Source organism: Molothrus ater, chromosome 25, assembly GCF_012460135.2.
Source record: "Molothrus ater isolate BHLD 08-10-18 breed brown headed cowbird chromosome 25, BPBGC_Mater_1.1, whole genome shotgun sequence".
Classification (NCBI taxonomy): Eukaryota; Metazoa; Chordata; class Aves; order Passeriformes; family Icteridae; genus Molothrus; species Molothrus ater.
This window is the reverse complement of record NC_050502.2, coordinates 6,401,737-6,416,038: the sequence shown is the minus strand read 5'-3', so window position 1 is coordinate 6,416,038 and position 14,302 is coordinate 6,401,737. Positions and strand designations below refer to the sequence as shown.

The following is a 14,302-nucleotide window of genomic DNA, read 5'->3' as shown; positions in this document are numbered from 1 at the left end:
TTTCCATGTTGGATTTCTATGAATAACCAAGAGGCCCTTTACAAAACAAATCTCAGCTTTATTAAGCAAGTGTTCATTGTGCAATGACAGCCTTGGAAGGGGAGCTCAGACTGTGCTGTGGCATTGTCACACACAGGGAGGTTTCTAGCAGGTTCTCTCTCCTGTTGCAGCTGCGCTGAGGGCTGGGCAGCTGAACTCCAGAGTGCCAAGGCCTGGACTAACCAAGCCCGAGGAGAGGAGAGGGTGAGGGCTGTAGAAACAAGGGAGCTGCCCCGGGAGGGAAGCTCTGCATGGCTTTGGTTTGTGGGGCTGATGCTGTGCAGGGCATTGGTGCATTGACAGCTAAACAGGGTGCAGGAAACACAAGCTGATGATGCCCTAAGAGAATGGACACTGGGTGTGGGAGCAGGAGCCTCAGACCTTCCCTCGCCTCCTCCCGGCTGGAATGATCCAGAAACAGCCCGAGCTGCCTGCAGGGACGGATCCTGGCGCTGCTGTGCCCCTGACCCAGCTGGTCACTGCTCTCCAGAGCTGCTGGCAGGGCACAGCCTCCTTTCTGCTCACACTGCCGGCTCTGAGGTGCAGAAAAGAGTCAAAGAGCCCTTCTGGTCCTGCAAGAGAGAGAATTCCAGGTGAGGACTGGGCTTTGTGTCGCTAATGAGCCGCGCTGGGGCAGGGGCAGCTCGGGTCCCCTTGTGGCTCTCACAAAGGGCTGTCACAGCTCTGACTGCTGGAATTGGCCTCTCGGGAGGCTGCGGTGGCTCCAGCTGCGTTTGTCTGTGCTGCTAATCCGCTGTGCTGATCAAACAGCCTCATCAGCAGAGACTGGCACAGGACATGGGAGGAGGGAGCTCTCTTGATGTGGCTTTAGAGGAGAGCTGTGCCAGCAGGAGCTCACCTTGGGGACATTGCTCAGAGCAGGGTGTGACAGCAAAGCTGCTCACTGCTCACACAGAGAGCGGTGCAGATGATGGCAGGGCTGAGCCAAGCTGTGGTCAAACAGGATCCAACTGCATTGTTTTACTCTGCTTTACAAAATGAGCCTCTCTGGGCCCTGCTCACAAAGACATTCAAGCCTGCCTGGGCCAAACGTGGCAAAGAGAGGAGCTGCCTGTGCTGAGCCCTTTGCTCATGGCCCCAGCTGAGACCTGGCTGAACAGCCCAATCCCAGCTGAGGGACAGGTTTGCATTGATGTTTTTCCCATTAATTAATAACATTAAAAGTTATTAAAAGCTTAATAGCTTTTTCCCATGAAACAGTGCAGAGTTTGGTGTGACAAACCCAAGCTTGGCTGCTCTCTCAGGTTCCTGGGCAGCCTCGTTGGGATGTACAAGCTGGATTGAGAGTCAGGGGCCTGGCCCTGGTGGGAGCTGAGAGCTGAGTCATGGCTGGAGAGGTGCTTGGTGAAAGGCTTTTTCTCTTGCAAAAACCCTGCCTTTGTTTATTTCGTGTACAGTCACCGTGCTATTTCTGCCTTTCCCTTTTGCCTGCCCTAATTGGATTAATTAGGAGCAGCTGAGGATTAGATTGCAGGGCACTCACCTCTGCCCACGTGGCTGCCTCCATCACATGATCAAACAAACTCCAGTTTGCCCAGTGCCACAGTGAGATGAGTGTTTACTGGTTTTCACTGGAACAAGAACCTCTGACTTGAAATGGCTGAAAGGGAATAGAAAGAAGAGAAATTGCAATTATTTAGGATCGTTCTGTAGGGGAGTTGTGGTGCCAATGTACGGAACATCAGCTGTCAGAGCAGGGTGGGTGCAGTCCCTGCAGCCAAGGCAGGGTCTGGTCTCCCTGAGCCACTCCTGTGGAAACGCAGCTGTGCTCCAGTGCATGGGGGCTGTGCCATGCAGCCTGGGCACCCTGCTCACCCGTGCTGGGACGCCCAGCAGAGCCTGGGCTGGGCACAGCTTCCAGCCAAACCGAGCACTGGCTCATCCCTCCCCTTCTCCTCCACTCCTGCATCTCCATTCCCATTGCATTTGCTGGGAGTTCATGGAAGGACCTGGATACTTACTGGGATTTTGAAGACTTTTTGAGCAGCACTGTCTCGGAGCAGGAGGATGCCTTGGTCCTCTCATGGCCCACACAGGAAGGGCTGCAGCCACAGGAGCTCCTGCCTGGAGGGCTGTGGCTGTCTGGCAGGGCCAGGCTGCTGTCCCTGGGCAGGGCTCCCTCCTCTGGGGGGCTGGGGGTGTCCCTGGGCAGGGCTCCCTCCTCTGGGGGGCTGGGGGTGTCTGGCAGGGCCAGGCTGGGGGTGTCTGGCAGGGCCAGGCTGCTGTCCCCAAGCAGGGGTCCCTGCTCTGGGGGGTTTGGCAGCTTTTCCTCCCCCATTTCCGTGTCCTGCTGGAGCTGAGGGGGCCTGGGTGGGTTTGGGTGCCCCTGAGAGGGGCCCTGAGCTGTGTCCTTGTCGTCGCTGGGCGCTGCTGGCGGGGGGGTCCCCGTGGGGCTGCTGGGCCTGGGGGGCTCGGAGGTCTCTGGGGCAGGGACAGAGCCCTCGGCTGCCCCGTGGCCGCTCATGTGCAGCTTCCTCATGTGGTGCACGACGGCCGCGGCGTTGAAGGCTTGCTGGGGAGGGAGACAAAAGCCCTGTGAGCAGCTGGGGATGCCAGGACACGCTGTCCCCCCCCAGCACTGGCTGTTTGGGATGGGCACGTTCCTGCCACAAACACCACCTTTCATGGGCTGCAGGCTGCTGGTGTGTTTGGGGCTCACAGCTGCTGCCAGCCCAGGAACACAGCTGGAAATGACCCCCTGGCCTCTGCTCCATGGTTGTGGTGAATCTCACCGGGGGAATATTGCTGCCATCACCCTGCAAACATGGACTGCAGGCAACCCCAGCTTTGGAGGATCCCAGGGTTTGGGTGCTCACCCCCCCAGTGAAGCCCTGCTCAGTGCTGGCTGACAGCCACTGGTGTTTGCTGGTGAAATGGCTCGGGGCTCCAGCAGCAGCCACTTACCCTCCACTTGCTCTTTGCAAAGTTTTTCTGGATCTGAGCGCTGACAGATGGGTAGATGTCACGGTGAAGGGCTGTATTTCCATTAATCCTGCAGATGGAAGAGAAGAAAATGGGCTCGTAGGCAGATGGCATTTGTAAGGCATTCCACATTCTGCAGGCACCGAACTGCTTTGTACATTCAATCAGCAATAATTAAACCCAAAGGAAAAACAGCAACAAAATGTAACACAAACACACACTTCAAAGCCTGGGAAAGCTCAGGGTGGGATTTCTCCTCTGCCTCTGTTTGTGGAGGCAAATATGCACAAATTGCATCTTTAATTATTCATGGTTTGCTTTCTGTGCACACAAGAAGGAGCCAGCCCAGTGGTGCGGGGGAGGTGGTGACGATAATGACGATAATGACGATAATGATGTTAATGACGTTAATGACGTTAATGACGGGGTGGGGGACACTCCTGTGGTGGGGACACTCCCGTTCCCTGCTCCCACAGAGCACAATGAGCACGCAGGGTGACCCCGGGGCACCCCCAGCTCACCACGGGTGCCTCAGGGCCTCCTCGCAGGTGAACCTCGCGCTCGGGTTCTTCTCCAGGAGGTGCCGGATGAAGTCCTTGGCTGTTTGGGAAAGGGGAAAAGCAGACAGGGGTTATTGCCTCGTTATTGTCTCCTTCTTCCAGAGCTGATCCCGGCAGAACACGGGGAATGCTGCTGGGGGAACAGCACAGAGGCCAGCCCCGAGGAGAAGGAGCCTGTGTGGCTGCACCAGGGGATGTTCAGGGGGATTTGGGGAAATATTCCTTCACTGAAAGAGTGGTTGGGCACTGGGAGGGGCTGGCCAGGGCAGCGGTGGAGTCACCATCCTGGAAGCGCTCAGAAAATGAGAGATGGCGCTTGGTGATGTGGCTTGGTGGGATTCAGCCAAAGGCTGGACTTGTAGACCTTTTCCAACCTTAATAATTCTGTGATTACTCCAGTAAAGGAAGATTCTTATAGTGACAGGCTCCAGATGAAAAAATATCAACTCTGGGTGTACCAAACATCACTCTTAGATTGTGTGAATTGCAGTTGAATTCTGCAATTCAACTCAAACTCAACTCAAACTCAACTCTAATTCAAAAATAACTCTAGAAACCATGAAGTGAAAACTAAGCAGGTTTAGAAGTTGCCCTGAAGAGCTCTTACATCTCCCCCCTTTTTTTTCCCTTTGTTTTTTTCTCAGGAAGGATTGTGATGTTTGTTATTAAACCCCAGCACACCCCCTGCTAGGTTTGTTTGTTTGTATAAAAGATTGATGTTGAAATAAGCCGTGAGGATGCTGCCTGCAGTGAGCTCCACCAGCAGCTTGGGCTGGTGAAGTGGTGGCTGACAGGACAGAGGAAAAAAACGGGGAAAAAAACCCAGAGCTTCCGTTCTTACAGAATCCCAGGATGGCTGGGGTTGGAAGGAGCCTCAAAGCTGATCCAGTGCCATCCCTTCATTACCTGACTCGGAGATATCATCCCAAAACGGAGACTCAAACTCGTAGTAGCCTTCCTTGATCTTCTCAAAGAGTTTGGACTCGGTTTCCTCGTAGAAAGGAGGGTACCCACAGAGCCTGGGGCAGAGCAGAGACACAGGGGCCCTTCAGTGCCAGCTCAGAGTGGGCACAGGCTCCTCCACACACAGCCCAGAGTGGGCCCCCAAGCCAGGAGTGACAGTGACAGTGATGACGAGGAGCTGCTCTGTCCCCTCCCTGCTCAGGGGATCAGCAAAGCTGCACAAAAGAGTTAAAAACTCCCCTGCAGCAGCAGCAGCGAGAGGACAAAGCCGCAGCTGGTACCGAGCTGAGAGTGTGGGAGGAAACGAAACAAAAAGTCCCCGGGAAGATGGAATGGTTTTTGTAGGGAACTGGAGAAAAACAAAGCAGAGGATGAGGCACAGGCAGAGCAAATGGGATTCCTGTCATCTCCTCTCTCATGCTCGATTCCCCACATCCCCTTAATTTCTGGGTTTGGGAGGAATTCGGTGCTGTGCTCCAGAGAGAAAGGAGAGGGCTGGCCTTGTCCTCACTCTGCAGAGCTGGGAGAGTTCCCAAACCCAGGGAAAAGGAAAAGGAAAAGGAGCAGGAGTGAGTTCCCAAACCCAGGGCAAAAGAAAAGGAGCAGGAGCAAGTTCCCAAACCCAGGGAGAAGGAAAAGGAGCAGGAGCAAGTTCCCAAACCCAGGGAGAAGGAAAAGGAGCAGGAGCGAGTTCCCAAACCCAGGGAGAAGGAAAAGGAGCAGGAGCGAGTTCCCAAACCCAGGGAGAAGGAAAAAGAGCAGGCTGCTGCTGCCTGCTGGTACTCACAGGATGTAGGTGATGACCCCAATGGACCAGCAGTCCACGGCTTTGCTGTAGGGCTTCTGGGCCAGCACCTCGGGGGCTGCAGGACAGCAAAGCAAAGGGCAGCTCTGAGCAATAATTTATTATCCAGCACTGGGGGAAGCAGGAGGTTCAGCCAGGAACAGCCCCATCTCCCAGCTGAATTGGTCTGCTGCTTTTGGATCTTTTTTATGCCATTATATAGAAAGAACCACAGACAGTCTCTGCCTGCATGCTGAGGTTTAACCACAGAGCTGATCCAGCCAGTGCAGTCTGGTGGGAATTAAATAAAATCCCATTGCATTAAAATAATTTTTTTTCTTTTCAATAAATACATGGCCCTTAAAATTACCTTTTTCTTTGCATTTTTAAAACATAGAGATTTTTCAGCCCCTACATTCATTTATAGGGTCTGTGCAGTGCATTTGTGAGCCCCCTGTTGTTACCAACGCATTGATGTGTGTCTGTCCCTCCTGCAGGCGTGTCCTGGATGTGCACAGCCCTTTCTCCAGGAGCTCCACCACCACTCCTGCCCCTGGCTCACCCACGTATCCTGGGGTCCCACAGGCCGTGGACATGATCCCGTTCTGCTCCATTTTCGACAGGCCGAAATCCGTGATCATGATTTTGGAGTTCTCCTCAGGGGTGAGGTACAGCAGGTTCTCAGGCTGGGGACACATTTGGGGCAGGAAAATGGAAAAGAGGAGTGTGGTTACCAATTGTTGTGGTGGTGTTGTGAGGCCCCCAGGATGAGGTGAGAGATGAGAATTGACTCCAAGTTCTCAGAAGGCTGATTTATTATTTTATAATATTATATTGAAAGAAAATTACACACTAAAACTATACTAAAAAAAAAGAAAAAAAAATCAGAGAGCTAAAAAAGAAATGATATTAAAAAACTCGTGACTGACCAGAGTCCCAACACAACTAAACTAGAATTAATCATTAATTAAAATCAATTCACATGGAACCAATCAAAAATACACCTGTTGGTAAGCAACCTCCAAACCACCATCAAATAATTATTGTTTACATTTCTTTTCTGAGGCTTCTCAGGAGAAAAACCCTGGCAAAGGGATTTTTCATAAAACATGTCAGTGATGGAGGAGCAGGAGGGGCTGGGGCAGAGCAGGCGAGGCGGCACAGGCAGGGCTCACCTTGAGGTCCCGGTGCACGATGCCGTTCTCATGCAGGTATTTGACCGCTGTCAGCACCTGGTGGATCACCAGGCTGGCGTCCTTCTCCGTGTACACTCCCCTCTCCAGGATCCTGTCAAACAGCTCTCCCCCCGACACCCTGTGGAGAGAAAAGGACTGCAATAAACACAAACTGAGCTTCTGCGTGAGCTCGGCTGAGTTTCTGCTCCTTCCTCAGCAGCTTTTGGGAGGCTGAGGCTGATGGGAGCTCCTGGGTGCAATGCCAGGCTGCCAGTGGGGATTGCTGGCACACCTGGGCACCTCGGGGGAGCTCTGAGGCAAGTCCTGCTGGGGCTGGTGTCACAGACATCTCTTATGGAAAATCCTTTCCTTGGGATTGTTCCTCCTGAGAAGCTGAGAGGCTTCAGGAAAAAAATGTAACCAATGGTTATCTGCTGCTGTGGGATGCAACAGGTGCATCTGGGATTGGGCTCATGGAGCTGTTTCTAATTCATGGCCAATCACAGCCCAGCTGGCTCAGACAGAGAGTCCAGGCCAGAAGCCTTTGTTATCATTCCTTCCTATTCTATTCTTAGCCAGCCTTCTGATGAAATCCTTTCTTCTATTCTTTTAGTATAGTTTTAATGTAATATATATCATAAAATAATAAATCAGCCTTCTGAACCGTGGAGTCAGATCCTCGTCCCCTCCCTCACCCTGGGACCCCTGTGAGCACGGGCACAGGGCTGGTACCCAGATACCCAGCCCTGCCTCAGGCTCCCCCCAGCAGTGGTAGAGGGTTTTGTTCTGCACTGAACCTGCAGTCATGCAGCAGCACAGGGTGCTCAGAGCTGTTCCCTGCTGCTGACACGGTGCCCATTCCATTTCCAGAAACCCTGCGTGGCACAGCTTTAATTAGAAATACTTCTGTCTCTGCCCTGCTAAACTGTCAGGAGTTAATTTGCATCAATGGATCCAAACCATGGTTCAGAAGGGGATGTGGGGAGTGCCCAGGTTGGGGCTGACACCCCACACATGCCCTGCTCCTGCCCTGTCCCTCTGTGTGGCCCCAAAGAATGGCTCTGCTGGTACTCACAGCTGCATGACCAGGTAGAAGTGGGTTGTGCTCTCATAAATATCCTCCAAAGTCACAATGTTTTCGTGCTTTATCCTGCAAAGGGAAATGTGGGTCAGAAACAAATCCTGGCGAGGGCAGAGGGGGGAAAACCCAGCAGTCATCTTGCTTTAATCACCAGGGAGAGTTCACTGGGGGTTCTGGGGCTGCTGTCCCTCCCCCTGCACGGCACAGGATCACTGATGCCCACCCCACTCCTTTTGGAGCACCAGGCCCCATCAGTGGGGGACAGACCCTTCATTTAAAGCCCCCAGCACAGCAAGAAGGCTCCTTGGAGTGTCACACTCACTTTTTCAGCACTGCTATTTCATTCTCCAGGCTGCTGTCCCTGTTGAGAGGAGACTTCTTGATGCATTTCAGAGCAAAGAGCTTGCCAGTGCTCTTCTGCTTCACCAGGAAAACTTCTGAGAAGGCACCTCTGCAGAGAGGGGGAGAGGCTGCACTTCAGGGGCACGGGAGGGACTGGCAGAGAGGGGAAACAGCACAGAAAACACTGTGGTGGAACTTCATGTGGGTGCTGACAGCTGGCACTGTACGGGAGCAGCCCCAAACTCAGGGTGTTCAAGGCAAGGTTATGCAATGTGAATAAAACCCCACAATTTTTTTTTCTGCAGACAAAATGTTAACTGTGCACAGTGCAGGAGAGAGCTGCAGTTTGGGCTGTGCCACCCAGCGTTCTGCAGGTCCAAAATGCAAAGCAGCAGGAGAAGCCCAGTTAATCTTTAAATTCAGGCTCTGCTTGTTCTCCTGCTGCTGTCCCTGTGTCCCCTTGGGGACAAAGTGACAGTGAGTGTCTGCTCCCCCCCAGCAGCAGCAGCAGGTATTTATAACCTGCCTAAAACCCCAATCCAGCTTTGTCCTGGAGCTGAGCACGAGGCTGGGGCAGTGACAGTGACACTGGGCCAGTCCCCACTAATCCTCATCAAACCTTAATGATCCAGCTCCTTAATTGGGGGCCTTAAATGGGACTTGCTGTGAGTCTCAGGGCAAGGAAGGGCAGTGCTCTGGAGCCTGGGGGAAAGTGAAAACAACTTTGAGGTGGTTTTTAAGTCCCAGATCTTCATTTCAATTCTTCAGAGAGCTGGAGCGATGCACGTGGGAAAAATCCCAATTTCTAATGCTAAATTTTCCTATTAAAGCAATAGTAGGAAATGAACAACCTACAAATCAGCTGCTGGGGCATCTGTTCTACATCTCTGTCCCAAACAGTTTATAATAATTATGCTCCTTATTAAAAATGATGAATCAACAAGTGGGCTAGGAGAGAACAAAGCTTTTTCTAACCTCATTCCCTTAGTGAAAGCTGCTGGATAATTCAATTAATCTCTGAGGCTGACAAGGCTCAGAATTTGGAGGAGCTGCTTCTTTGGGAGCTTTCTCGTGGGCTCAGAAGTCACAGAAAATTTGTCCATGACAGAACTTGCTGGTGGAGGTAATTCAATTCCTCCCCCACAACCTTGGGAATGTTTTGTTGTCTCATCCCCATGAATAGGCAAATGAAGCTGTTAACGCACAGGGAAGGATTGTACAACTCCAACATCCTTGTTTTTGTTTCATTCCCCAACTGAGTCAGGGCTCCTGAGCTAAATATACAACTTGTTATTGTCGTGCTCTGCCGTGCCAGCCCTGACCTTGCAGCGGGAGTGGGGCAAAAACCTTCCCTGCAAGAGAGGCCCCTTCAGGATCAGAGGGGCTGCAGGGAGGGCAGGGGGCACCTGGAGGGCAGGAGCACCTGGAGGGTGGGCAGGGGGCACCTGGAGGGAGGGCAGGGGGCACCTGGAGGGCAGGAGCAGCCTGGAGGGAGGGCAGGGGGCACCTGCAGGGTGGGCAGGGGGCACCTGGAGGGCAGGGGGCACCTGGAGGGCAGGAGCACCTGGAGGGTGGGCAGGGGGCACCTGGAGGGAGGGCAGGGGGCACCTGCAGGGTGGGCAGGGGGCACCTGGAGGGCAGGGGGCACCTGCAGGGAGGGCAGGGGGGATCCTGCAGGGAGGGCAGGGGGCACCTGCAGGGAGGGCAGGGGGCACCTGGAGGGCAGGAGCACCTGGAGGGCAGGGGGCACCTGGAGGGCAGGGGCACCTGCAGGGAGGGCAGGGGCACCTGCAGGGAGGGCAGGGGGCACCTGGAGGGCAGGGGCACCTGCAGGGAGGGCAGGGGCTGGGGGCTCTGCTGCTGTTTGGGGAAGGTGAGCCAGGAGCAGCAGCAGCAGCAGCCTGGGCACCCCATACCTGCTCCTGGCCTGTCCCAGGGCAGCCAGTCCGGGGACACTGAGCGGGGCCAGGAGGGAGCCAGGAGGGGCTGGGGCTGCTCCTGCCCAGGGACACAGGGACAGCAGCCTCTGCTGGTACTCACGAGCCCAGGGCCTCCATGAAGATGAAGGTTTTGCGGATGTTGCTCGTCTGCTTCTTCCAGGAGCCGCTGCCTTCCTCCTCCTTGCGCCCCATCTCCTCCAGAGTGGAAGCAGGAATGCTGGGAGGAAGAGGAGGAGGAGGAGGAGAGGTCACAGACAGTCTGTGTTTGCAGGGAGCTCAGGACCCCCCAGTCACAGCTGGGGTCAGAGCTGGCCAAGGCCTGGGAGCTGTGAAATGCTCCCCAAACCCTTAGAACTCAACATGGGATGGAGTCTGGGGACTGGAGGGACACTGGAACCTGAGAGAGGGACCTGGAGACAGGGGAAAAACTGATATAAAAGTGACCCTGGGCAGCAGGGAGCATCCCTGGGTGTGTGGGGAGCATCCCTGGGTGTGTGGGGAGCATCCCTGGGAGTGTGGGGAGCATCTCTGGGTATGTGGGGAGCATCCCTGGGAGAGGGGAGCATCCCTGGATATGTGGAGCATCCCCTGCCCAGGGCAGGAGGGGAGCCAAGGGCTGTGGGACACAGCTGAGCCTTCAGAAGGCAAAGCAAAAGCTCTCCTGGATGTTTTTTACCCCATTTGGAAAAGGCAGAAGTATTCAAGCAAAGAAGAAGCTGAAAGGTCTTTTTTCATGAGAGGCTGCTTAGATATTGGATTCCTCCTGAACCTACTTTATCTCCTTAATTAGCACGTTTGCAGGGTTTTCAGCTCCTTGACACAATTTTTAAAGGTTAATTTAACATTATTGAAACCAAGATTGACTCAATTGTAAACAGCTGAAGCTTTCAGTCCATAAAATAACCAAAGGCCTCATGAACTTGACCTTTATTTACCTCTTGGTTTCTGATGCCTGTGTAACTCACAGACACCAGCTCCTTCCAGAGCCCAACCTTGCTGTTTGAAAGCAGAGAGGGTCAAAAGTACTTCACAAAAACGCTGATCAATCAGTAGAAAACTTTTTGCCAATTATTTTAAGTCCCTAAATAATGTTTTCTTTGCAGTCACCTGCCCATTCCAAATCTACAGATCTGGAATATCACAGAAAAACAATTTGTGGGCAGAGACATTCAGCTGGTGATGGCAGGTGAGTTTTATCCACTCTAAATAAATATCAGGGCTGGCAGGGTGGTGCTCAGTGACAGGGAAAACTGAGAGGAGCCCTCCATTCCTCCTGCCAGCCACAGAGTATGAAGTGAAAAAAGAGAATAAAATCCCCAAGTAGGTCAGCCTGGCCCTGGGGACCAGTGGCATTTTGGGCTCTGTGCTGGAGCATGTCCTGGTTGGGATGGGACAGAGGGAACAGGGTAGGGAGAGCCTCCTGCCCCAGGCAGAGGTGACAGTGCCCAGCCCTGGGACAGGGCTGATGGACACTCACTCCTGACAATTTGGCCCATCCAAGCCCGGGGCTTCAATCCTGGCTGATTTCAGCTCCATTCCTGGAGCATTTTGATGTTGAATTCCTTGTGAATTCAACAAGTTCCCTGTTTTAAAGGGAGTTTTGCTCCCAGGGGAAGGCAGGGTCATGGTGTGCTGGCTGTCTGTGAACCATGGGCTGGTGTCAGAGCTGCTCCTGCTGGCCCTGGTGTGGGGCAGCTGTGCTGGGGACAGGCTGCAGGAGCAGCTCTCAGCCCTGCACGTGGGGCTGATCTCCTGCTTGCTCAGGTTCCCTGTGCCATCAGCAGCAAATCATCTCAGCAGCAAATCATCTCAGCCATCTCCTGCCTGGCCTCACCTCTTTGCTGTTCTGGCAGCAAAAGGAGGGAATGTTTGGGCTCCTGAGGTGGAAGGCTGCCCATGGCAGGGGGTGCAAGGGAATGGTCCCTTTAAGGTCCCCAACCATCCTGGATCCCAGCAGTGCTCAGGTGTGATGGAGCCTTGCCCACTCTGCTCCTTCCCTGGGCACTTTCCTCTCTTGGTACCAGGGCAGGAGTTTGCCCAGGGGTGGGTGCAGAATGCAGGGGCCTCTCAGCCCAGCCAGGATCATGGGCTCAGCAGGATGGGGATTCCCTGGGAGCTCACCTTTGTCTCAGTCTGCCTGAGTCACCTGTTGCACTTTGCAGCAGTTGGGCACAATGCAACGCTTGATGCAGTTCTTGTCTGTCTTTTGTTATTTATTCAAGCTCCATGCAACAATCCCAAAATCCCAGATTGGTTTGGGTGGGAAGGGACCTTAAATCCAATCCAGTGCCACCCCTGTCATGGCAGGGACACCTTCCACTGTCCCAGGCTGCTCCAGCCTGGCCTTGGGCACTGCCAGGGATCCAGGGGCAGCCCCAGCTGCTCTGGCACCATGTGCCCTTTCCAGTGCCCAGCCCTGGGTTTATGGATGGACTCCCTCAGCTGGAGAGGCTTCCCCCAGCAGTGGGACCGTGGCAGAAGCTGGGCAAACCCCTGGTGCTGGGACTGGCAGATTCCTGCCCTGCTCTGTGCCCCCCTGCCCACCCCAGCCCTGCTGTGCCCTCCTTCCCTGCCAGCTCCACCTGACCCCGTCCAGCTGGGCCTTGGGACAGATCCCAGCCCCAGCCCTGGGCTGCACACAGAGGGCAGCCAGGAGCACCTGGAATTCCCATGATTTTATATAATTATTTCAATAATTCACATGATTTTAACCCCTGATCCCACGAGAGGCTGTGGTACCCTTGTGCCCGTTCACCTCCTGGCACTGCAAGCACTCTGGTGTGCCACGGTTGCATAATGAGATTGAAAAGCTCATTAACTCATGCAGGTGAGACCCTCTGGAGCTGAGAGGGAAAAGCTCATTAACTCATGCAGGTGAGAGCCTCTGGAGCTGAGAGTGAAGTGCAGAACTCAGCTTTGATTTGCAGAGCTTCCCCTTCCCCATCATAACAAACACAGCAACAAGCAGGGCTGCACCCGAGTTTATATCCTGGACAGAAGATAATAAACAAGTGTGATACCAGAAGATAATAAACAAGTGTCATCAGATATCAGTGTCTGACCTCTGGCTCTCCTCCAGCCTGAGCCAAGGTCTGCTCTGCTCTGCCTGATCCAGCTCGACGCTGCTCAGGGTGCAAGGGGTGTTATCATGACCTTGCTTAAATCTTTCCGAGGAAATCTGTTCTGCTCCCCCATCCCACAGCAACAAACCCATCTGCAGCCAGCCCCTGCTCCTGAATGGATGCTCTGCATTGGCAGGATGATTGTAAGTCATGATTAATGGTCTCGTGACAAACTTCCATGGGCAGGGGGAGCAGACATGCAGCTTTCAGGGCTTTGCCTTTGCAATTAGAAGTTTATAGGGAAAAAAGGGGAATACAAATTCAAAGGGCTTTGATTTAAAAAAAAATACAGCAAAGCAAGCAAATCTGCATGTGAATGAACAAATGAATGAATGAATGAATGAATGAATGAAGTGCCAGGGCAGCCTCCGTGTTCAGGGACAAAAGAACAAGAAACCGAAGCCACGAGCTCGCCATTAAAAACAAACCCATGTCAGAGCTCTGGATCCCCCCTCCACAGCATCCATTCCAACTTGGGGAACACTTGCAAAATCTCCATTTTCATTGGAAATATCCCAGATTCCCTACAATACTACGGATGGAAAATGTCAGAGACAGCTTTCTATGAAACCACTGAACACAACACGAGTGCTGGAGGATACTACAGAGGAGCAGTCCTCTGGTGTTTCCCTGCTACAGGATAAATCCAATTTAAATCAAAGCAGGTGAGCAGGGACCCCACCTGCTTTCCTGAGAGAGCAGGAACAGCAAAAGGCTCGTAAGGAAAGAAAATTCTGCTTACCCAGGTCAGCACAGACAGAGCTGCTCCTGTTGGCTGCTCGCGCTCGGCGCCGTCTGCGAGGATTAGAGCTGGGAGGAGGAGGAGGAGGAGGAGGAGGAGGAGGAGATGGAGCTGAGATGGTAACCAGGGAGTCACCAGGGAGTCACCAGGGGCACGGGGACAGTGCAGCAGGGCTGGAGCCCGGTGCCACCAGGCTCAGGGCAGTGCCACCAGGCTTAGGGCAGTGTCACCAGGCTTAGGGCAGTGCCACCAGGCTCAGGGCTGGAGCCCAGTGTCACCAGGCTCAGGGCAATGCCACCAGGCTCAGGGCTGGGGCTGGGTGTGCAGCAGCCACTCCTGCTGGCACTGAGACATCCCTGATGCAAATCCAGGCTTCCTTCTTCACCCAAACAACTTCTCAGGGCTGGAAACCGCTCCCATTGCCTTGGCACAGGCTGGCACTCCTGTGGCACTGCCCTGGCTGTCCCAGCAGCAGCTCCAGCACGGGCAGGGGATGCTCCTCACCATCCCTGAATGGCATAAACCCTGGAGAACAATCAATGGGCAGAGGTGAATTGCCATGCCCCGAATTTGGGTCTGTTTTACCCCAAACAATGCCTCTGTTTTGAATT

The 14,302-nt window shown here is 53.7% G+C and overlaps 1 protein-coding gene across 1 annotated transcript; it reads right to left on the bottom strand.

Annotated features, from left to right (window-relative positions):
* Positions 1 to 37: 37 nt before the first annotated feature.
* CAMK1G (calcium/calmodulin dependent protein kinase IG) lies at positions 38 to 13,988 on the bottom strand. Its single transcript, XM_054517301.1, has 13 exons — positions 13,692 to 13,988; positions 9,928 to 10,044; positions 7,868 to 7,996; positions 7,540 to 7,614; positions 6,465 to 6,603; positions 5,852 to 5,975; positions 5,293 to 5,368; positions 4,449 to 4,561; positions 3,504 to 3,582; positions 2,965 to 3,052; positions 2,022 to 2,572; positions 1,544 to 1,660; positions 38 to 611 (listed from the first exon to the last, which is right to left on the bottom strand). Exons 2-12 carry the CDS (start codon positions 10,017 to 10,019, stop codon positions 1,567 to 1,569), a joined length of 1,560 nt encoding a protein of 519 aa, XP_054373276.1. The 5' UTR covers positions 10,020 to 10,044; positions 13,692 to 13,988; the 3' UTR covers positions 38 to 611; positions 1,544 to 1,566.
* Between the last annotated feature and the right edge of the window lie 314 nt (positions 13,989 to 14,302).